Source organism: Chlorocebus sabaeus, chromosome 28 (genome assembly GCF_047675955.1).
Source record: "Chlorocebus sabaeus isolate Y175 chromosome 28, mChlSab1.0.hap1, whole genome shotgun sequence".
NCBI classification, from domain to species: Eukaryota; Metazoa; Chordata; class Mammalia; order Primates; family Cercopithecidae; genus Chlorocebus; species Chlorocebus sabaeus.
The window spans coordinates 17,659,481-17,682,044 of NC_132931.1; the positions used below are offsets into that span (position 1 = coordinate 17,659,481).

Below are 22,564 nucleotides of genomic sequence, written 5' to 3' on the forward strand. Positions count from 1 at the left end.
TAGAGACGGGATTTCGCCATGTTGCTCATGCTTATCTTGAGCACCTGGACTCAAGCAATCTGTCTGCCTTGGCCTCCCAAAGTGTTGCAATTATAGGAGTGAACCACCACGCCCAGCAGGAAGATCTTCCTTAATTGCCAAATGCATCGTCATATTATTAATACCTAACATTTCCATGGCAGTTTGCAGCCTGGAAGTGCTTTCAGGGCTGTAGCCACAGAAACCCGCTTGGGGAGGAGGTCTCATACCTCTTTTTCACTCTGGGAAACCAAGACTCAGGAAAGTTTAAATAACTTCTGCTGAACTTCACAGGTGGCGGCTACCTAGAGTGGCTCCATCTCAACATCACCAGAAGTGGAGCAGCTGGTGTCATGTGCCTCCTTGGGTTATGCAGCAGGAAGTACCGGTGATACCCGAGAAGTATTCACACACGCACACACACTGTCATGTAAGAAAAGAAACCATCCGGAAACTGAAGGCAGCTCAGATCCAGCCTCCAGGCAGTAAAGAAGGTGCAGTAATCCCAGTATTTTGGGAGGCCGAGGCAGGCGGATCATGAGGTCAAGAGATCAAGACCATCCTGGCCAACATGGTAAAACCCTGTCTCTACTAAAAATACAAAAATTAGCCGGGTGTGGTGATGTGCACCTGTAGTCCCAGCTACTCAGGAGGCTGAGGCAGGAGAATCACTTGAACCCGGGAGGTGCAGGTTGCAGTGAGCCGAGATCGCGCCACTGTACTCCAGGCTGGTGACAGAGCAAGACTCAAAAAAAAAAAAAAAAAAAAAAAAGAAGGTGCAGGAACCAATCAAACACCAGAATCACCAGAATCCTAATCTAGGACCTGGGGCCTTCTATAGGACAACTGTCATGGCCTCTGCCCAGGCAGGAAGTGGGGAGGTAGGCGGGGGTTTTGTGGATGAAAAGACACTGAGACACAAAACAACCAGTGCGATGGATGGACCTTGTTTGGACTCTGATTCAAGTGTAAAAAGACCTTTCTTTTTAGACACATAGAAAAGTTAAATACAGAGTGAATAGCAGGTTAATATTAAGAACTACTATTAATTTTGTTAGGTGTAATCAACTTTCTGAGCTGCTTACTGATCACTTAGGGATGAAATGACATAATTTCTGGAATTTCCTTTAAAACACTCTAGCAAAAGAAAAGTGAGGAACAGATGAAATACATATGGTTAAAATGTTATTGGTTGTTGGAGCTGTATTTTTGTATTTAGTACTTTTAATAATAAAAAGTTCTTAGAAAGTGACTATTTTTGTCACAGCATTGCCAGCATGGAGCGTTTTGTAACTATTGTCATTGTCTACTGGTGGGTGAAAAATGTAATTTGGTTGATGCTTTACTTTGCATTTTTCTATGAATGAGAATGAACATGCTTTCATTAAAACAAGGATAGTTCCCCCAGGTTACAGTTAAGTGGAAAAATTAGGTGCAAATTTATTATTTTTCTAATTCGAATTCTACTACTGTTTTCGCTACAACAGTCTGCATATTGTATCTCCTGAAATATATTTTAGCTTATAATAATCATGGTGATCCATTTAAAGAATTATCCACTGGCTAAGCTCCCTTGGGATCTGTTTTGTTCCCTGTTTGGTCCTCAGCAACTAGAAGAGTGCCTGACACACAGTAGGAGCTCAACACATGTTTGTGGAACAAAAGCACCCACTCTGTTGGAGCTACTGTTGATGCCTGTGTGTGTCCATGGTCAACCTTCACAGTAACCTTGGAGGGGATATGATGATCTTCATTTCCACATGATAAACAGATGGAGTGAAGGCTCAGGGTCTCTCCACTCACCATTAATGCTCCTTGTGCAAACTCCACGTCTCACGGTTGCCGAGGATTTAATGCTGGGAAGTTAAGGGCTTGGTCACAGAGATGAAGGAGAAGATGAGCTTGTCTTGGAGCAATGCCCACGAAGGCCCCCACCATGGAGCTAAGAGAGGAGGCTTTGTGCTAAATCAGAGGCTCCCCTCCACCACAACAGACTGTCTCTCTAGACACCGAGTATAAGCAGGCTGCATTCCTTAGGGTGGCACTGCACACTCAAGACAGGTGCTGCTGAGAGTCTAGCCCTAGGTAGAGATCAGGTTAAATTCCCCATGTCTGGAAGGTCTATCAAGTATCGACAGTGATGAGTCATGTTGACGGGGTCCACGCTTGACCTGATGTGATGAGAATGGCACGTTACCTCCCTGGTCTTCTTCCCAAAGCCCCACAACCCCGGTCTAGCTACGAGAAGAACATCAGACAAATCCTGATTAAGTGACGTTCTACAAAACAGATCCTGGATGGGATCCTGCAGCAGAGCGGGAAAGACATCATCAGGGAGAGACTGCGGAGCTCGAAAGGGGGCAGTGACTGCAGGGAATAATAAGGTGTCACTGTGGGCTCACTGACTGTGACAAAGGCACCACACTAGTGTCACGGGGGAAGCTGGGTGAGGGGTCCATCTTTGCAACAATTCTGTACACTCCAAACTGCTCTAAAATACAAAGTTTAGTAAGAAAAAAGAAAGACCTATCACGAATGGTTGGTCTGGAGCCAGGCAGGGGAGTGGCGGATTAGGAGGCCCTGTGTGGACCCTGCAGTGGAAGGTCATGTGTTTTGCATAAGACAGATCCGTGTGTGTGTGTCCACACACGTATGCCCAGGCACACAAGGGCGAGGGCTGTCAGAGAGCTGAGGTTAAAGCCACTGGGATTCCTCCTGAGGCTAGAGCCTGGAGGATGAAGGATGAGGTGTCCCAGACATGGCTCATGCTGAACTCCTCAGTGTTGGGGGGCCTGATGTCCATGGGGTGGAGCAGCAGCAAAGGGCTGGGGCTCCATGAGTTGCAAACAGCAGTGCCCAGTGCCCTCCAGGAAGGAGGCTCATGCCAACTCCAGAAGAAGGATGCACAGAGCGACCTGGAGCTCTTGGCTCCCATCGCATCGGGCCCTCCCTGGGTCCTAGCAGAGGCTCTTTCAATGTTGTATTATTTTTCTTAACAAGAGCTCCAAAATTACACAACAAAACCTGGATCCACCCCTGAGAACCAGATATCCATCTCCCAGACCATATTTTTTTCCATCATAAGAGTGATAAAAATGGCAAATTTTATGTATATTTTGTGTGTATATGTACTTGTTTATGTATGTACATTATATATACCACAAAGAATAATACAAGTTCACTTAAGAATTTTGGAAAATAAAGAGTATGGGAAGGAACTGAAATGAAACAAGCATAGGTCCCTACTGCAGTTCTTGTTTTTTAAACCATTCTTATCGTTGTTCAGTGCTTTGGGTAATCACTTTCACGTTTTTGGAGACTCCAACCTATATCTTGGTGTTCAGCTCAGGGAGTTACTGAGATTAGTCTGGTGGAAGGAATGACATTTCCTCCTGTATGTTAAAGTGCCCTCAAATTACTGTCGTCACATGAACAGAAATAACACAGTTTTTGAAAGCCCAGACAACAAAGAATTTCAGCCTCCATGCAGTTAAACTGCTTGGGGTGAGACTTCAGAACCCACTCCCACTCTGAGCCATGCACCCCTCCAGGCTGGAGCCTGGGCTCAGAGACGGACACAGTCAGGGCTACGAAAAAGCTTCTCTTGGTCTAGTCAGAGCTCATCTGGGCATTAAGAGAGAAGCACAGATAATAACTAGTTATGCAAGGGTTACACAAAGCATTTTCTGCAGGATTCTAGTTAAAAACTCTTACAATGACAAAAGGAACATAATTTTTAGTGGCACTGTAGAATTCCAAGCTTAAGCTGCTAAATACATTTGTGAAACAGACTGTACTCCTGCAAGGGGACTGCGAGGGCCCCCGGATGAATGTGACTCTATTGAGGCATGAAACACAGCTAAGACAAACACAATTTGAAAAGAACATTGTGAAACGGACCTGTTCGTGAAGAAGACCTGTTCTCTAGAAGAGAAGATGGAGGCCACAGGAGTGACAGGGATAAACCACTAAGGATGCTTGAGAAAGAAAGAGGCTTAGGCCAGACAAAGACTTCATAGAACAGGGGGAAGAAAGAGTAGGAAGTAGATAGATACTTTCTACTTAAAACAAAACACCAAAGAGTGAACAGGATACATTTTGATATCCTTCCCTTTGGGAAGACCTTCTCTGTTGTATATGTCTTTAGAGAAACCATAAAGGTCTGCAAGGTCAGGATTAAAATGCACCAAGTTTTTGCCTTAAAAAATTAAGAACGAAAGAGCTGAGATATTTAGAAATACATGAGACCCCCAGCTAAGGGATGCAGCCAAAATGATCCCAGAACAGGCTTTGAGGCTGTAGACTGCTCACATCCAGAGCCTCAGGTCAAGACACCAAAGGTGGCCCACCGAGGCCAGACTTTGCAAGGGGAGACATACGCTCATTGGGAGGTGTCGGCCGATGTGCTGGAGAAGCCATTCCCTCCAGAGAAGGGGCAGGAGGTTGGAAATGGTGACTGGACACATCCAGAAGCTTGGGGAACTCGACCTTGGGTGGGAGATCTATCCCGATGGTGGCAAACCCTGTGACAGGCTGGAGATGGCTGGTAGGCAGTGGGTGGAGCAGGGGGCCCTCTCCGGATGGAAGCTGGCCCAGCCTCCTGGAGCTCAAGCTATGGGAGCCATGCTGTATTCTGCACCGTGCGGTCACCACAAGCACTCCTGCGCAGGAAGTTACGCCATCCTGTGGGACAGCCTGGGCCAGAGGATTCCAGAAGGTGAGGACCAACCAAGGATGTGGGAGCCACCTTGGGCTCTCTGACCCCCACCTCATCTTGCGTGAGGGCAGGAAGTGAACTCAGAAGCAGACCTCAGCCCCCTCTGGGCCCCCAACACAGTCATTGTCCCCTCTTTATAAACACCTGTGACAGGTTCTGTCTCCCCAGATATGCATTTATTAAAATGGGGACAAATGCTATGCATGCGAGGCTTAATATGCAAAAGCCCAAAGAAAGACGAGCTAAAATATGAAATACTCCCCAACAAGTCTGAGACCATTAGAAAACGCCTGTGTGAGGTGTGTTTCAAAGACAGCATTAAAATGATTTGAAGCATGAAGAACAAAGTCTCTTTGCCATTTTGGCAAGCAAAACAGCACAAAGCCCATCAGCTTTTAAGTCCATAATAGCAACAGGGGATGGAGATGTTGAACAGATTGTGCGGTGACAGCCAGGAGCAGCGTTCATGGAGAGCGGCGTGGAGACGGCTGACGGGTTCCCTACATGAAAAGGCACCTGTGGCAGAGAAAGAACCAACCCAGCCACGCAGCTCAGAGGTTTCTTTGTGGAGGAAGAACCCCTCCCACAAAGACGCTGGGGAGGCGCTTGGGAGACGCACTGGGCCTCGGAGAACGTGCTCCAAAAGCTAGTCTTGGCCCAGCAGCTGACAAAACCAAGCTGTGCTTCAGAAAGCAGAGGCAGAGAGGTACAGAAAAGCAGCAGGCTGCTGTGGGCACCAGAATGTTCCATGGTGGAGGAGGCACAAGCTGTCCAGAGGATACTGCAACCTGAACCCCAGAACATCACCTCAGCCTCAGCATGCTCCAGTCAAGCTCACAGATGCTCTTCCCAGACCGGTTTCCTCAGCGGACCTCCTGCTTCCAGGTCCAGGCCTGGGGCTCTAGGCCATCTTGGGCCCCCTTCCTCCCAGGGAAATCCCATCAGCAATTCAGAAATGGCCACCTTCCTGCTCCAGGCCCTCAGCCTCCTGCTCCCCTCCACTCTCTGAGCCTCACACACAGCTCCCTGTAGGCCACTGCCAGGTTAATCTCGCTAAAAACTTGCTTTCACACCACCTTCCCTAGCTCCCGGCTTTGTGCAGCTCTTTGTTGCACAAGACTCGGATCTGGCATCATTTGGTCCCTCTCTGTCCCTCGCAGGTGCCCCTTTTCAGCGAGGAATGATGCACCCGAGGCTGCTAGCAGTGCTCCCTCATGGTGGGGGGAGATAAGAACTCTTCCTTTGTACATCGTCTACTAGTTCTCCAGCTTCAATGGGCATGTGTTACTTTGTACTTAAAAATACATCATTATTTAGAAAATGGTTTTTTAAAAAGTAGTCCATTTCAGCCTCCAGCTTCTCCTGCTCAAAGATCCTTCTGCTCTTACTAATTCACTCACTGGGAAATTTCCTGAACTCCCATTTGGCTGCCCTGCATCCAAGCCTCGGAGTCCTTGGCCACCAGCACCCCCGAGGCACCAGGGCATCAGAATACTGCCCGTTCCAACATTCTGCTCAAGGCCCACCTCCAAGGGCCTCCATGCCCACGCCTGCCCACAGGGAACCCCCCTTCCTTGAGGGTCCTGATTCTCAGTTCCACTTTCCTGGCAAGCAATCACACACTACCCGACGCCCCCTCATATGTTCTTGGATTTGTGATTTGATTTTGTGAGTGTTCTTTGCCTCGAAAATGGACCTCACGCTCTTCCTGGTACCTCCTGGTGTCTGACACCGTCAGGAGGGAGTGGATAGAGGATTTGCAGACTTGCCGGAAGTGACTGTGCTCTGTACCCAAGGGAATGGGGAGAGAGAAAATAAAGGAGAGAAAGAAGGTCGATGGCTCGTTTCACATGAGCCTGCCCTTAAAGTATGGTTACATGATACGTGTGTGTGCGTGTGTGCGTGTGAGTGTGCGTGTGTTTGGAGAGAGATATCTCCTGTTTTTAAAGAGAGCTTAAGGATCTTCTAAAGTGAAAATCTGCAAAAAATTGGGCGACACAATGACATAAATATAAACAAAAACAAAATCAAACTCATGAAGGAGAAGAATGCAAAGAGATGTTCTAAGCAGTTGGAATGACTGAGGTACTTCAGTCAGACACTCGGGTTAGCTTTGGGCTTCCCGGCTTCCAAGGCATAAAGGGACACGTGGATGGCACCCTTGGAAAAGGAAGCTCCCACGTTCATCCAGAGAAAACAGCACTCCCTAGGCAGCGGAGACGCCGACTGCGTGGAACTCCAGGTGGAAGACAGTGAGTGATACGGAAGATAGGGAGGTGTTGTTCCTCCTGCACGTTGTTAGAAAACATGGGATTAACCCCTAATTCATAGAAAACAGTGCTTCTTTCTGAGTTAAGGAAAAGTACGTTATTTCAGGTTTGAGACTTGGGAACCTAGAGTCATAGATGAAGACCACGTCCCTCAGAGCCTCAGCTCTGAAACCTGTCCGGGGGGCAGGGCCTTGGGAATGCACGAATTCCCAAGAGCCCGAAGCGTATTCATATACTGAATGAATGCTCTTACATAAATGTAGGGGCTATTTCTAAATGTAATATTTTGTGATTTTAAGAATAATTTGCTTAGAAATAAAACATTTCCCTACACAATTTTTTAAAAATCCTAAGAAGTGGGAATGGAAGGAATGTATTACATGATAAACAAAACTACTCATTCCAGTCAATATCATGTTCATTTTGATGGCAGCAGCCAGCTGCTCTGGACAGCCTGCTGCTGCCATCACGCCAGCTGTTGCATGGAGGCACTGCCGGGGCTGCTCGCTCCAAGGAGCTGATAGGAGCCGGGGACAAGTGGAAGCTCTGCCCCTTATGAGTTGGGGCGGGAGCTCCCTGGGTGCCTCTGCAGCTGCCCAAACTGTGGCTGCAGACCTGGGCCTCTCACTCCATGGAGCAGGCAGGAGCCCTGCCCAAGTCACGGCTGCAGATCCAAGCCTCCTTGTGCTCTTGAGGGGCTGGGAGCAGGCAGGATCCCTGTCCTCTTGGGCACAGCTACAGCTGCCAAAACCCGCGGCTGCAGATTCAGGCATTCTTGCACGCTTGGGGGGCCCAGGAAGATCCCCCTGCCTTTGCAGGCTTGGAAATGCCTGCTGTCACTGCCTGGCTTCTCTCTGCTGTTGGCGCCCCCTCTGACCTGGGAGCAAAGTCAGGGTGAGCATGAGTGCCATAAATGGCAGCAAGAGGCAGACAGACTCCTTTGCAGAAGAAGGCGGGTCTCCAGTGAGGCCCCAGCTTTGGGCCACTGAGGGCCTGGAGGCTGAGGGCAGGGATGCCAGTCCCCCTGGCTGGAGTGGGAACTTGTGGTGCCTTTTCTGGGCCCACTCATGATCGTCCATTGACCAATTGGCATGCACTTCCTCCCCTGTGAAGGCCATAAAAACCCTGGGCTCAGTCAGAGCTGAGCAGACAAGAGGACCAGCTGTAAAGGGGAGCTACCCTCTGCTGGGAGCTGCAGACATCGGAACAACCTCTCCAAGGGCCTTCTCTGTGCTGAGAGCTGCAGATGCTGGGACGACCAGCTGCTGAGAGAAGCTACTACCCTCTCCAGGGCCTTCTCTCTGCTGAGAGCTGAACACTCATTGGGATGAGCTGCCAGCAGAGAAGCCACCCACTCCAGACCTCCTCTCTGCCGAGAACTGCACAGACGACGGGACGACCTGCCTACAGAGAGTAGCCACCCACTGCGGGGCTCCTCTGGGCTGTCCTGACACTCAGTAGAGTTTCTCTTTATCTTCCTCACCCTCCATTTGTCTGTGAACCTCATTCTTCTTGGATACAGGATGAGAACTCGGACAAAAGCGCCACCAGCCACAGAGGTTTCCGGCTAGAAAAGCAACACCCCAAAGATCCCGTAACAACTTCCTATAAGTTCAAAAACAGGCAAACCTAATCTATGGTGACAGAAGTCAGAAGAAGGGGTTAGACTGACGAGAAAGGGCCACACAGAACTTTCTGGCATGTTGTAATTGACTTGTATTTTGTTTGAGGTGTGGGCTATATGGCTGTATATATTTGTCAAAACTCCCTTAAGGTCTCTGCATTTTGTTACATACAAATTATATCTCAACAAAAACCAATCAATATCACACATAACAGTAAAATCCTAGTAGACGTTCCACTGAGATAAGGAAAACACAAGAGACGTTACTACGCCAATTATTTAAAATTATTCCGACCAACACAGTAAGATAGGAAAAACAAAAAGAAAACAATAAATTTTTATTATTTGGAAAAGGTATGATTGTCTACCTTGAAAGCAAAGAAGAGCAATAGAAAAATCATTAGAATAATAAAGGAATATGGAATATGGCTGAATGGAAAAAAAATACCGAAACATCAGTAGTTTTCCTATGTTCCTACAATAACTAATTAGAAGATGAAATGGGGAAAAATTGCTATTTACAGGAGCAACGAGACAAAATCTCAGGACAACCTTGACAAAAAAGTATACAGCCTATGGATATAAACTTGCAAATCTCACTAAACAGCTGAAAATATAGGGACGCATATTATTTTCTGGATGGAAAAACAGAATTACTTAGAAGTCACTTCTCATAAAACAATTCATAGGTTTAACATGATTAAAACTTCAGTGGGACTACTTTTGAAACAAAATAATTTCAGTTTTTTCTGGAAGAATAAATGACAATAACAAAATTCTGAAAAATTGAAGAGAGTTGCTTTATCAGTTATTAAAACACATTTTGGAAGCAATTAAAATACTATAAAACTGGCAGAAAAAGAGATAACGAATCAATGGAACTAAATAATCCACAAGCAGACTTTTATATAAACAGGTCCTCTGAATATACAAAGAGGGAAACACCATAAATAAATGGATTATTCAATAAATCATGTTGGGAAAATGGATCATTTGAAAGAAAGGAGGAGTCATATGTTGGAGTATATGACACACCTAAATTCCTGAAAAATTAGAGAGTTAAATATATTAAAAATTAAACCTTTATAAACAAGGCAAAAACCTATGAGAATACTCATTTTAGGCTTGAGAGTGTCGAAATAGCCAAACACAAAAGTAATGAAGTGAAAAAGGAAAATATCAATAGATTTAACTGCATAAAAATCAAACACTTTTGTATGTCAAAAAGTAATGTACAAAAATTAATGGTAAAAGCAAACTGAAAAAAAAATCCTTGTCACAAATGACAGAAAAAAATCCCTGAGGCCTTGGATAGATAAATGGGGCAAAGAAAATGAACAGATCATAGCAGAGAAAGTGCACAAAGCCAACCGACTTGGCAGAATGGGTTCAAGAACACTAGCAGTCGAAATACAAACTAAAACCACCCTCGGAAGACCTGAAACTCAGAAGCCTCAACCTTCTGAATGAAGACACAGGAGGATATCTTTGCACAGCTGGAGTAGAAAGATGATTCAAATGATTTCCTTCTAGATATTTGCATTAGTGTTGCCGTCTTGCCTTTGCTGGTGCCCTAAAGGTTGTTTGTCAATTGGTTGATTCGGCACTGCTGAGTCAATTCAGGAGAGAGGCGCTGGGGTCAGCATCCCCAGGGGAGGGGATGGGGACAATGCAAGTAGAGGAAGAGATGAGGACAGCGCCCCCGAGGGGATGGGAATGGTGCTCCCAGGGTAGGGGGTGGATGTGACACTCCTAGGGGAGGAGATGGGGTAGCACCTTGAGACTTGAGACCAGGTGCTCCCAGGGTAGGGGGTGGGTGTGACACTCCTAGGGGAGGAGATGGGGTAGCACCTTGAGACTTGAGACCAGAGGCAACGCCTAAAAGGAGACGCTGAGTAGGAGCTGACCAGGCAAAGGTAGAGGGGGCAGGATCAGGGCGAGAATTCCCAGACTCTGTGAGCAAAGGTGTGGTGGCACTGAGTATCTGGTGTCCCCAGGGAATCTGGAACAATGCCTTGTTGCTGAAGCAAAAAAAGCAGAGTGGTGAGCGGCTGGAGATAAATCGGAGAGGCAGGGGGTGGTCAGATAGTAAACAGAGCTGCTACCGTGCTAAGAAGCCTAGAATCCCCTCTTCAGGGAATGAGAACCTCTATACGGAAGTAGGGCTGGCAACCTAGGGAGGACATGGGCTGGGGATGAGGCTTTGGGCCATGGCTGCAGTACCAGCTGGTGCAGGGAAGCCTTCCTGCCCAGCCCCAGTGGTGGCTCCTCTGAAGATCCTCTGGAAGGCTTCAGGCAGAGGAAATCACTGGGTCAGGTTCCTGCATTACTGAGCTCGCTTTGGTGGCTCGAGGGAGGATAGATTTGAGGATCCCAGATCTATGGATTACAATGATGGGCAACAGCCAGTTAGGGTCAACGGTAGCAGGAACGAAGAAGGGCAGGGCAGTGGATTTGATAAAAATGCATGAAGTAAACCCCACAAAATTTATTGATTTATTTGTTGGGGAGAATTAATGGTGAAGGAGTCAAGAATTACATTATGTTTTTCTCTCTCTCTTTTTTTTTTTTTGAGACGAAGTCTCACTCTGTCTCCCAGGCTGGAGTGCCTTGGTGCAATCGCGGCTCACTGCAGCCTTGAACTCCTGGGTTGAAGCGATCCTCCCACCTTAGCCTCCCGAGTAGCTGGGATTACAGGCATGAGCCACCACACCTGGCTAATTTTTTAATTTTTTTTTTTTAGATATGGGGTCTTGCTATGTTGCCCAGGCTGGTCTCAAACTCCTGGCCTCCAGTAATCCTCCTGACTCAGCCTCCCAAAGTGTTGATAACACAGGTGTAAGCCACTGCGCCCAGCCTTGACATTATCTCTAACTTGGAAGAGGAACAACTTTGGGGCCAGATGATGAGTCCTCTTTTAGAGTTGGAGTCTGCTAAGCCCCTGGGACATGGAGGTGTAGATGTCTGGAAGACATCTAGTTACAAGAATCTGAGGCTCAGCAGAGAGGTCTAGGTTGGAAACACACATTAGGGACTTATGGTGTGTGGGTCAAAGGTGAACCATGGACAAACATGAGATCCCTAGGAAAAGCCTGTGTATTAAGAAGACCAGTGCATGAGTGAGACAAAGCGGGGAATGCCAACTTTTTAGGGGCAGGAGGGGAAATAGAGTCTTCAATGAGTCAGAGAAAATGGACAGAGAGGAGAGAATAAGAAGGAAGAATGAAGAGAAGGACGTAAGCCAAGTCCTGGGAACAAAGAGGTCTGCATGGGAGGAGTGATCAGGAGCATCGCTTGCAGAGAAGCTGAGGGGAAGTGGACTCCGTGGAGCTCACTGGCTCTGTCCTTTAGAACAATGACAATATGGCTTCAGGAGAGAAGAGCAGATAGAACAAGTGAGAAGTGAGGAGGTACAGGTAATTAGCAGAGCTCAGTCCTTCGAGGCAGAAGAAGCCAGGAGAGAGGGAGAGCTTTGAACACAGAACACAGAGAGGGAATAAACAGGGAGCCAAGTCCTGGAGGAAGGTCTGGGGGAGGGACCAAGGGCTTGGGTGCCGCCTGGCTTTCAATATATATGGGACTGTAGTGATCGTTTTTATTCTTTGTGCTTTAAGGTATTTCTAAATTTTTTATTAATCAGCATGCATACCTTGAATAATAAAAAGTACAAATGTATTTACATTTTAATTAAATTTAAATATTACAAGGTATAATACGAAATCACAATTATGAACACTCATCCTATTAAAAAACTAACTGTAGGACTGAGTAGAATGAAGGATTCTGAGTTTTTAATATAAGTAAGTTTGTTACCTGCAAGCATTTACCACAAGACACACAACAGCAGGTGTTAAGGTTGAAAAAATAATCGTAAGAAAAAGACTGAATTTCTCTTGATAACTGGTAAAAGGCCACCATTCTTCTGTTTTAGCCATGGGATGCCTTTGTCCAGCCCATGGAAAACACGTGTAGACTCAGTTTGAGCATGGCCCCTCCCAAATATCAAGGTTACCATGGAAACTGGTGGCAACTGTTGCATTAAACGAATATCTGCATTTCTAACACTGTGCAATGCCGACTCACTCATGCTAAAGAATAATTTTTTTTTTTTTTTTTTTGAGACGGAGTCTCGCTCTGTTGCCCAGGCTGGAGTGCAGTGGCGCGATCTCAGCTCACTGCAAGCTCCGCCTCCCGGGTTTACGCCATTCTCCTGCCTCAGCCTCCCGAGCAGCTGGGACTACAGGCGCCCGCCACCTCGCCCGGCTAGTTTTTTGTATTTTTTAGTAGAGACGGGGTTTCACCATGTTAGCCAGGATGGTCTCGATCTCCTGACCTCGTGATCTGCCCATCTCGGCCTCCCAAAGTGCTGGGATTACAGGCTTGAGCCACCGCGCCCGGCCAAGAATAATTTTTTAAGACAGCAAAATAATGGCTCTAATACAAAGATAGAATCAACATGTATCAAAGACTTTAGTTAAGTCATTAATTTATGAGGGAACCAGTAAGATGCTTCAACTGTATCAAAAGAGAAAGCAAACAGCACACAACGTAGTGATCGTGCTAAAACGAATTTATAAATAGACGCAAAACTGGTCAGGATCTGCAGAGCAATAGCCAGTTATATACTACAGGATAAAATTTGCATTTATTTGCATTTCTTTGGAAAAGAAATTTGCATTACTCAAAGTGCATTACTATAAGATTTCTACAATTTACAAAGATGCGTAGCCCAAAGACACGGAAAGCGCGGATCCCTATCGAATCAGATAACCCTGAAGGGTGCTAGATGAGACACCCAGCAATCCTTTTTATGACACACTGCAACGTCTTTCACAATTCTTACCTGACAGTCTCCCTCCACGGGATCATAATCATCTCAGAGAAAGATCATTCTTGATCATAATTGATAAGGATTTTAGAGAGTGGGCCAAATGCTTTCATTATTCAACAGAATTCTCAGCCTGGGCACAGGGTCCCCACCGTCAAGCCATCAGGAATCCCTGCACGCTCTCAATGCAGGGATCCCCCGGGCTTCCCTCATCCGCCACCTGGCCTGACCCTCTGCCCTCCTCAATCCACCAGGTGGGTACCTTGACCCAGGCGCTAGGACACTACTGCCCTTCTCTGAGCCCCAGGCTTACTAAACAGGCACCTGGGACAGGAGAACCATCAAAGTTCTCAGAGAGGCAAACCCTGGGATGCCTGCAGAGGGCCATGTGTATCTTCCATCCAGAGATGCACCTTGAGTCCCGTACATGGATGCAGGCTCAGTTCAAGCCCCAGGCTCTGCTCCAAAGAGCTCGGAAGAGGCCCTTCTGCAGTGGCAGGAATGTCGTCAGGGCAGAGGCGATCAAGTGTCTGCCTTGGCCACTAAATCACATAGGTTTGGCCCCCGCAGGATCCCTGGCTTCCAGGAGAATGGCATCCCAGTCAGCCTGCCAGGAGGAGCTGGCTGTGGAGTGTCTCCCGAGTAGCCGGAGGGACAGACCTAGTAGATGGCGTTATTTAGTGCTGACCACTTGCACACGCTGAGTATAGGCCAAGTGCAATTTCCATTTTAGTGCACTTGCTGCTAAGCTGTTCTTTCTGGCTCTAATTAGCCAGCATGTTCAGCTGCTTCTTAAGGGCATTTGTTGCTAATAAAAACAAAAACCAGACCATTGGCCCAGATGACGGTGCTGCTCTTCCTATTTGCCACGGCAGGAAGACGCGGACCAACCAGCCGGTAGCAGCACAGGCTGCTTCAGCCAAGGTCACGGGCTTTCTTCACACAGTGGAAATCAGAATAGGCAGGAGGCAACCATGGTACCTACTTTAGATTCTAAACAGCACGATACCCACACTCCAGGCTCTGAAGGAAAGAGAGCTGGGAATGCCAGCCAGCTTCAGGAGAGCCAGAGGCTAATAGGGGTGACCGATGTGTTCTGTCCCCTTCTGAGTGAAATAAAGCAGCTGGACACCTACAGAGCCATCCTGTGTGTGCCAGGCACTCTGCTGGTGTCACAGCACAGAGGACCAACACACGGACCCTGCCTGCCCTGAAGGGGTTCCCAGTCTTGCCAGGAGATGGACACAAGTCAGGAACTATGATGCACATGCTCAAAGGGAAGCATGTAGACCAGCATGGGAGCCCCGAGGAGGGAGAAGCCAGCATGGGAGCCCCGAGGAGGGAGAAGCCAGCATGGGAGCCCTGAGGAGGGAGAAGCCAGCATGGGAGCCCCGAGGAGGGAAAATTTCTGCCTGGGTGTAAAGGGACTTGCAGAAGTGATATTTGATCCGAGCAACCAAGAAGGAGGAAGAACTTCCCCAGGTAACACCAATACGTGCCGCCAGCAATGCCCCAGCCCCATCTCACGGGCAGCTGTTTCCCACCGAGCCTGGAGGCCTGGCACTGAGGGGCCCTTGCTGATGCTGTCCCCTCATCGCCCGTCTGGCCCAGGCCTCACATCACATCTTCTTTGAAGACTTTCTCCGACTTGCCTTCCATACAGTCACATTACTACGTACGTACCTCGCCAGGAACGTGCGGCGTGGAGGCTGCGTCGGTGCCTCTGGCCGTCTCCTCGCTGTTCGCAGTGGAGACTGATCACGTCAGCTCTGCCCCCGGCACCCAGCACCCAGCAGAGTGCAGAGCAGCTGCCCAGTCTGGATGCACCGCTGTAACGCCTGGCTGGCTGGATAGTTACACGCGAAACCTGCTTCTCACTGAGGCAAGGTGACTGGCTGGAGGAGCCAGTCCCGCTATCAGCTGAGAAGAGCGCTGGCCGGGCATCTCAAAGCAAAGCCTTCCTTCATGGAAATGGGGAAGGAAGAACACCTCTGTTTTGGAAGATGGCCCAGGACTATAATTTTCAGTCCCTCACAAGGGGACTCCCCTGGAGAGATAAATTTCACTTCGTTTGCTGAGTGCCTACTAAGTGCAGGGAATGAGAGGCACCAAGACAAAGGAGACACAGTCCTGAAGCCCGACGCGATAGCGCCCGGTGGGGGCTGTCCTTAGGGTGGATGCGAACCAGAATTCAGATGATACCAGCTCTGCCCCATCCCGCTCTCTCCACCCAGATCACTGTCAAGTCCTGTTTTACATACAGGCAGCATGGCCACACCATCCGCGGGAAATTCTTCTGTCCTCTCGGAGGTTTTCTGAATCAGTAACACCCTGGCCTTCCCCGTTCGGGTGAGTGGAAGCTACGATGGCCGTCTACACACAGGCTGGTTTCTATCCTGCCCCGTCTCTGGGAGGAAAGAGGCCAGAGTGGGATTTGCAGAGGTCCCTCTGCAGGGGAAGAAGGGCCTGGACTCCAGCCTCAGAGATGCCCCTGCGAGGGGGAGAAGGGCCTGGACTCCGGCCTCAGAGATGCCCCTGCGAGGGGGAGAAGGGCCTGGACTCTGGCCTCACTCTGAGGTGGTGCCCAGGACTGGAGGGTGTAACCTTAGATGCCCAAGACACGGAATAACGTACTGCCTCTGGGCCCTCCCTCGGTGAACTGGTTTGCATGGTGCAGAACTCAAATAATGGTTCTTCAGATTCCCGGAGTGGCATCCTCCATGTCCACACAGACCGACGCCCAAGTGCGGCCTCTCTGTGAAGCCCCACTATAGCGCAATGGCACACTCTGGTCCCCAAGACTCCTCTGTGGACTCCTGATGGGCACCAACTCCGGAGTCAGACAGCGCAGGGATCCCATCTTCCCCTCCCATCGCCGTGTGACCCTGGGCAGGTGACAGTGCCTTACAACCTCCGCACATCCATTCCCGTAGCTATGAAATGGGAATCAAACGCTGTGGCTGTGGTGTGAGCATGCAGTGTCATCAGAAGGAAACCTCTACCAGGGGAGGGCGAGGGTGTGGAAAAGGTAATTAGGAGAAATAAAGGGCAATTTACAAAGGAAAGAGGTTTAATGGAGAACTCACAGTTCCACGTGGCTGGGGAAGTCTCACAATTAGGAGAAATATGCTATAATTAGGAGAAATATGTCAATAATTGCAGGAGGCGTGTACAGGCTGGCGTTAGCTGGGAAGAGCCACGGCAGGACCCAGGCTGAATCTGCCCAGAGAAGTGAGCAGTGCCAGGGACCCACGGGGAGCTGGATTTCAGGGGAGGGTACCCGAGAGTGCACCACTCGTAGCGGTCCTGAAAACAGGGACCCAGTTTAGAACACCAGTGTCATCGGGAGACAACCACAGGCCAAATAAAGTGGATCATGGTAACAGCCACGATACCTGCATCTGGCTCTGCCTCAGGGAGGCCCAGGAAAGGAGACCCTCATCTGGAATAAAGGATGGGTGATGTGGGTCGGCTGTGTCCCCACCCAAATCTCATCTTGAACTCCCATGAGTTGTGGGAGGGACTCAGTGGGAGGTAATTGGACCACGGGGGCAGGCCTATCTTGTGCTGTTCTCCTGATAGTAAGTCGCGTGAGGTATGAGGGTTATTACAAGGGGGAGTTTTCCTGCACAAGCTCTCTTGTCTGCTGCCATGTGAGACATACCCTTCACCTTCCACCATGATCTGAGACTTCCCTAGCCACGTGGAACTGTGAGTTCTCCATTAAACCTTTTTCCTTTGTAAATTGCCCAGTCTCGGATGTGTCTTTATCAGCAGTGTGAAAATGGACTAATACAGATGGGATAACAGAGGGAGGCCTCCAGCTTAGGTATTAAAAGTTTAAATTGGAGGCCGGGTGCAGTGGCTCACGCCTATAATCCCAGTGCTCTGGGAGGCCGAGCACGCCTGTAATCCCAGCACTTTGGGAGGCCGAAGTGGGCAGATCACAAGGTCAGGAGTTCGAGACCAGCCTGGCCAATATGGTGAAACTCCATCTCTACTAAAACAACAAAAATTAGCTGGGCATGGTGGCGGGTGCCTGTAGTCCCAACCACTCGGGAGGCTGAGGCAGGAGAATCGCTTGAACCTAGGAGGCAGAGGTTGTAGTGAGCTGAGATTGCGCCACTGCACTCCAGCCTGGGTGACAGAGCAAGACTCCATCTCAAAACAAACAAACAAACAACAACAACAACAAAAGCAAAAGGTGAAATTGGGCTGGCATGCTGGAGAGTTCCTTTGTGGAGGTAATGCGTTCTCTATTATGAAGGGTAACAATCTAGCCCTGTGGGTTTCCAGGGGAAGGAACAGGCCCTGAGATGAGATATTTGGCCCATTCGGGGAATCAACATAAAACCCGCGTTGAGTTTCATGCGATCCGTGTGGCTGACGGGTGTGGAGAAAGAACACAGTAGCTCAGGGTAACCCGAGGCTGCACAGGGTGACCCGAGGCTGCATAGGAAGCGAGGCGTTTGGCTTCTATATTGCATGCAGCAGGAACATGTACAGGCAAGTGGCCTGGTCTGGGTGTATCTTAGGAAGATCAGTGTTGCTGATGGTAGGTGAATGGTTTGGAAGAGGAAACAGGGCCAGCTGGAAGGCTGCTGCAGTGGTCCTGGCGAGAGGTACCAGTGGTCTGAGGCAGAGAGGAAAGGGATCAGAATCCTAGTTAACAGACTGATAGGACTGCTGATGCAGGGGGTGTGGAGGTGGGGGCTGAGGTCCAGGGAAAGGAACTGGGGACTATTCCTAAGGTTCTGGCAGAGGAATATAGAAATGCAGGGTGCTGGGAGTAGAGATTTGGGTGGCTGCAGGAGGTAAAAAAAAAATTTAAAAAAAAAATGCAGTGGAAAGAAGTTGAGATGGAGAGGTCTGTGAGACAGCCCGATACAGACATCAAGTCTCTGGGCTCCACAAGTGATCCTGGAGGCCTGGGTGAAGGATATAAATGTTTGAGTTATCAAGGAAAATACGCCGCTAAAACATCACAGGAAGGCATGCGATTTCTCAGGAAGAGATTCCAGGGAGAGCGGAGAGGCGTGAGTGGGTGCACACAGCGGGGGACACGGCACCCAGCTAGCCAGGAAGAGAAGGGAAGGAGGGCTTGGCGGCTGGAGGAAAGCCAAGGCTGTGAGTAGCCCACGGGAGGAGCATGTTTCATGCAGATTTCCAAGGACGGTGGTAAAGGGGCAGAGGGGTCCTGGAAGGTGACTCAGGAAGAGGGTGCTGAACACATGGCACCACGTCTACGCTGGAGAAAACCTCCCACAGACGTGAGCAGTGGTGCTGGCGGCGAACTCTCAAGTCACCCAGGTGGTGGGCATTGTTAACCCATTTCCAGCTCGCCCTGGGAGTGACACTGCGGGGCTTTGCTCGGAGCAGTCCTGCATGCACGGCCCTCCCATGGGGCCCCAAATCCACTCTCCCCCGAGAGCTTCTCTAACTAAGGACTTCTTCCCTTCCCTCTCTCAGGCCCTGCATGGTTTTTTCGCTTTCCTAAAGGGCAGGCTGTGTTGGAAACCCTGAAAAGCATTACAGCCTTTTATTAGTTGTTTTGGCTCTGACCCAGAAGTAAAGGTTAAGGACATTAAGAGCACACACAAAGATCTGATTATCGTCCACGGTGACAGTTCCATTTTGCTACTTACTGTTTTCAGACAGCTCCACGATGTAATAAAGAATAGGACTGTTTCCGTCAAAGGGCCGGACCCAAGAGAGCACCACGGCGTGGCTGTGGGAAGAATTAGGGCTGGCCAGGAGGTTCTGAGGTGAATGAGGCAGTTCACTTGAATCGAAGGGGATGAAAAGGAAAAAGAAGAAAACACACATCAGAATCCACGGTGAGCCTGAGCTCTTACAGCAGCCCGTCCTGCTGTGTCATGTTTGGGAAGTGAAGAACATAAAATATGCCCCAAATGCAAATATTAACTCTCTTCCTCCCAAAAAAGGACATACAAAACCCAGCTTCATTATTCACAGTGTTATTTTGTTTACTGGTCATAATTTCATTGAACCCTTATGCTAGCTACCAAAACAAGTACTAACGCTGTCACATAAATAGGAAGAGGGGACGTAGACATTTACACATACATTATTATTATTTTTTTAAAATTTTTTATGAGACCAAGTCTTGCTCTGTTGCCCAGGCTGGAGTGCTGTGATGCGATTTGGGCTTACTGCAACCTCTGCCTCCTGGGTTCAAGCGATTCTCTGCCTCAGCCTCCCTATTAGATGGGATTATAGGCGCCCACCACCACGCCTGGCTCATTTTTGTATTTTTAGTAGAGACGGAGTTTCACACCATCTTGGCCAGGTTGGTCTTGAACTCCTGACCTCGTGATTCACCCGCCTCAGCCTCCCAAAGTGCTGGGATTACAGGCGTGAGCCACCGCGCCCGGCCTACACATACATTATTTAATTGAGAAAACTTGGTCAACAATTTGTTTTTACAACTAGAGGCTGGCAATGGAAATGCCACATACACAGGAAAAGGCCCCGTACATTTCACAGGAACGTTTCCAATACTAGCCATTTGGAGTTATGAGGGAAAATGCCCGCAGGTTCTTAGATAACACAGTTGCCGCATTTATTGACAGCATGAGGTTACATTGTCATTATGTCTTCTGCTGGAGTTACGGGGATTTGGGGGAAGCACTTAAAAGGAAATGTGGTGAAAACGGTAACTAAAATCCCATGGAAATGGTAAAGAACACATCAGCAAGGCTATAAAATGGAAATGCAATTAAAGTGAATAAATTCTTTAAATAAGTTACCAGTAAAAAAAAAAAAAAAAAAAAGTTTTTACTGGGATTTACCAGTGACAAAGCTGCAAAACCCTACTATGTGGTTTCTACCAAGGCTGACTCTATAACCTTAAAACCATGAGCTGCCCAGGCCCCGTATTCAACCTTCACGTCTCCTGAATCTGGGGCAGGACCCTGTGCCGGGGCCGTTCTGGCTGGCTGCCCCTCTATAAATGCTGTCAGGCAGTGCCGGGGAGAGGGGATGCCCAGTGTGACCTGGCTTACCACTAACCCGTTTTTGGTCTCTTAGACATCAATTACTGCTGACCCACACAGGTCAGAACAAAAAGCCATAATTATACTTGATATTTTTAATTTTAAAAATGTACTCATTACATTTTGAAATTTATTAAGCTGTTTTGTGCTTTCAGCTCCCTAAGAAACACAGCTCCAATCCATGCACACCATTTATAAGCATAGTAATATTGCTAATGTAGACTGCGACTACATTGTACGTTAGTGCGATAAAGAATAAACGCGAGCCCAGGATGTCGTCTTGTTTTCTCTTTAACTGTGAATTATGTTTTGAATCAGAAAAAGAATTGTTCTTTTTTTTTTTTTTTTTTTTTTTTTTTTGAGACGGAGTCTCGCTTTGTCGCCCAGGCTGGAGTACAGTGGCACAATCTCGGCTCACTGCAAGCTCCGCCTCCCGGGTTTATGCCATTCTCCTGCCTCAGCCTCCCGAGTAGCTGGGACTACAGGCGCCCGTCACCACGCCTGGCTAATTTTTTGTATTTTTAGTAGAGACGGGGTTTCACCGTGTTAGCCCAGATGGTCTCGATCTCCTGACCTTGTGATCCGCCCGCCTCGGCCTCCCAAAGTGCTGGGATTAAAGGCATCAGCCCCCGCACCCAGCCGTTCGTTTCTTTTATTTATTTTTTGTATAGAATGGGTCTCACTATATTGTCCAGGCTGGTCTCAAACTCCCGGCCTCGAGTGATCCTCCCACCGCAGCCTCTCGAAGTGGTGGGATTATAAGCATGAGCCACTGCACCTGGGCGGAGCTGTCATTTCTATTTCAGTTCTCCAATAACCGAATCTCCATTAGAGGTGGAAATGCCAGGATAGAAATATCAGTTCTACTTCTCCCAAGCCCCATTTCCTATTCCCCCCGCTGCAATCTGAATCAGTTTGGTCTGAAACTAAACCAAAGTGGTTCAAACAGTCCCACCTGAAAAGAAAATACAAACAAATCTGACAGACACAGCCAAATAAGATAGTTTATCATAAAGAATGTATCTGATCTGAGATGGAACTTCTAGACTGTTGAACTTTCCTGAATTACCGGGATGGTTTTTGTCACTATGGTGTGCCTCTCAGACCACAGCTGAGCTTATGCTTCTTGGGGGGACTCATGGTGGGCCCCGAGATCCTTCCAGGATGGGTCTGGCCATGCCAGGAAGGCCAATCATGGGGATTAGAGGGTTGGGGCTTTGAGCCAGTGGTGACGGCTCAGCCTTCTGACCTCTAGGGGGTGGAAGGGGCTGGAGACTGGGTTCAACCACGCGGCCGATGATTCAACTCTGGGAGGCTTGGGGTCAGTGAGGGTGGTAGGAATGCAGGATTTGCCCTGGGTGGCAGAGAGGCCAGACAGGGTCAAGGAGAAATGCAGTGGCCTGCACAGAGAGATCAGGAACGAGCTTATGGTCACAATTTTTGGGCTGTCTTCTTGACTTTGGCTCTGGGACCCCAAGGGCAGCTCACTGGAAGCTGTTCTCACAGACTGGACACACTGTCAGATGATCATCTGTAATAGTCAGGACGGGAGACAGACCGTGAAACTAAAGGTGGATTAGAGGCTCGGGGAGCCAGGCAGCTCTGCAGACACACACAGTAGGAGTCGGAGAGAAGCCGGAGCAGGAGAGGGTGTACAACCAGCCCAGGACAAACCCTGCAAAACAGACATCCTCGGGCCAGGTGACCATATGCTGTAAGATGTGGACAGGCTCCTGGGAGACAATAGGAACGGGTGACCTGTGGCCCCGGACAAGCTGCCGTGTCTCCGCACACTTTCTCTGATGACCTCGAGGGGGTTATGTTTGATGGAATTCTAAATTCTGAAAGTCTGTCTTTCCCACAGAGGTGAAAACACGGCCTCTTGCACTTGATTTCAAATCACGCTTCTCTTAGCCTCAGGTGAGAATTCATACAGAAATGACCCATCTTCCAGGTGAGGGGACTGCCTTTCTCTTGGGGCTGCTGTGCTGTGCAGACACTCACTGAAATGGAGGCTACTCCCTGGGCAGCTTCTGTCCTCCAGGGGTCAGCTCCCAGTCCCTGGAACATGCTCACACATATCCCTCCGTC

The 22,564-nt window shown here is 48.6% G+C and overlaps 1 protein-coding gene across 4 annotated transcripts in view; it reads right to left on the reverse strand.

The window, feature by feature from the left end:
* SDK1 (sidekick cell adhesion molecule 1) overlaps positions 1–22,564 on the reverse strand; it is a 972,135-nt gene that overhangs the window by 264,631 nt on the left and 684,940 nt on the right. For all 4 annotated transcript variants that reach the window (XM_008018820.3, XM_073012858.1, XM_073012857.1 and 1 more), the window contains exon 14: positions 19,103–19,239. In XM_008018820.3, the coding sequence (XP_008017011.3) occupies positions 19,103–19,239 (137 nt within the window). The remainder of the gene's footprint in view (positions 1–19,102; positions 19,240–22,564) is intronic.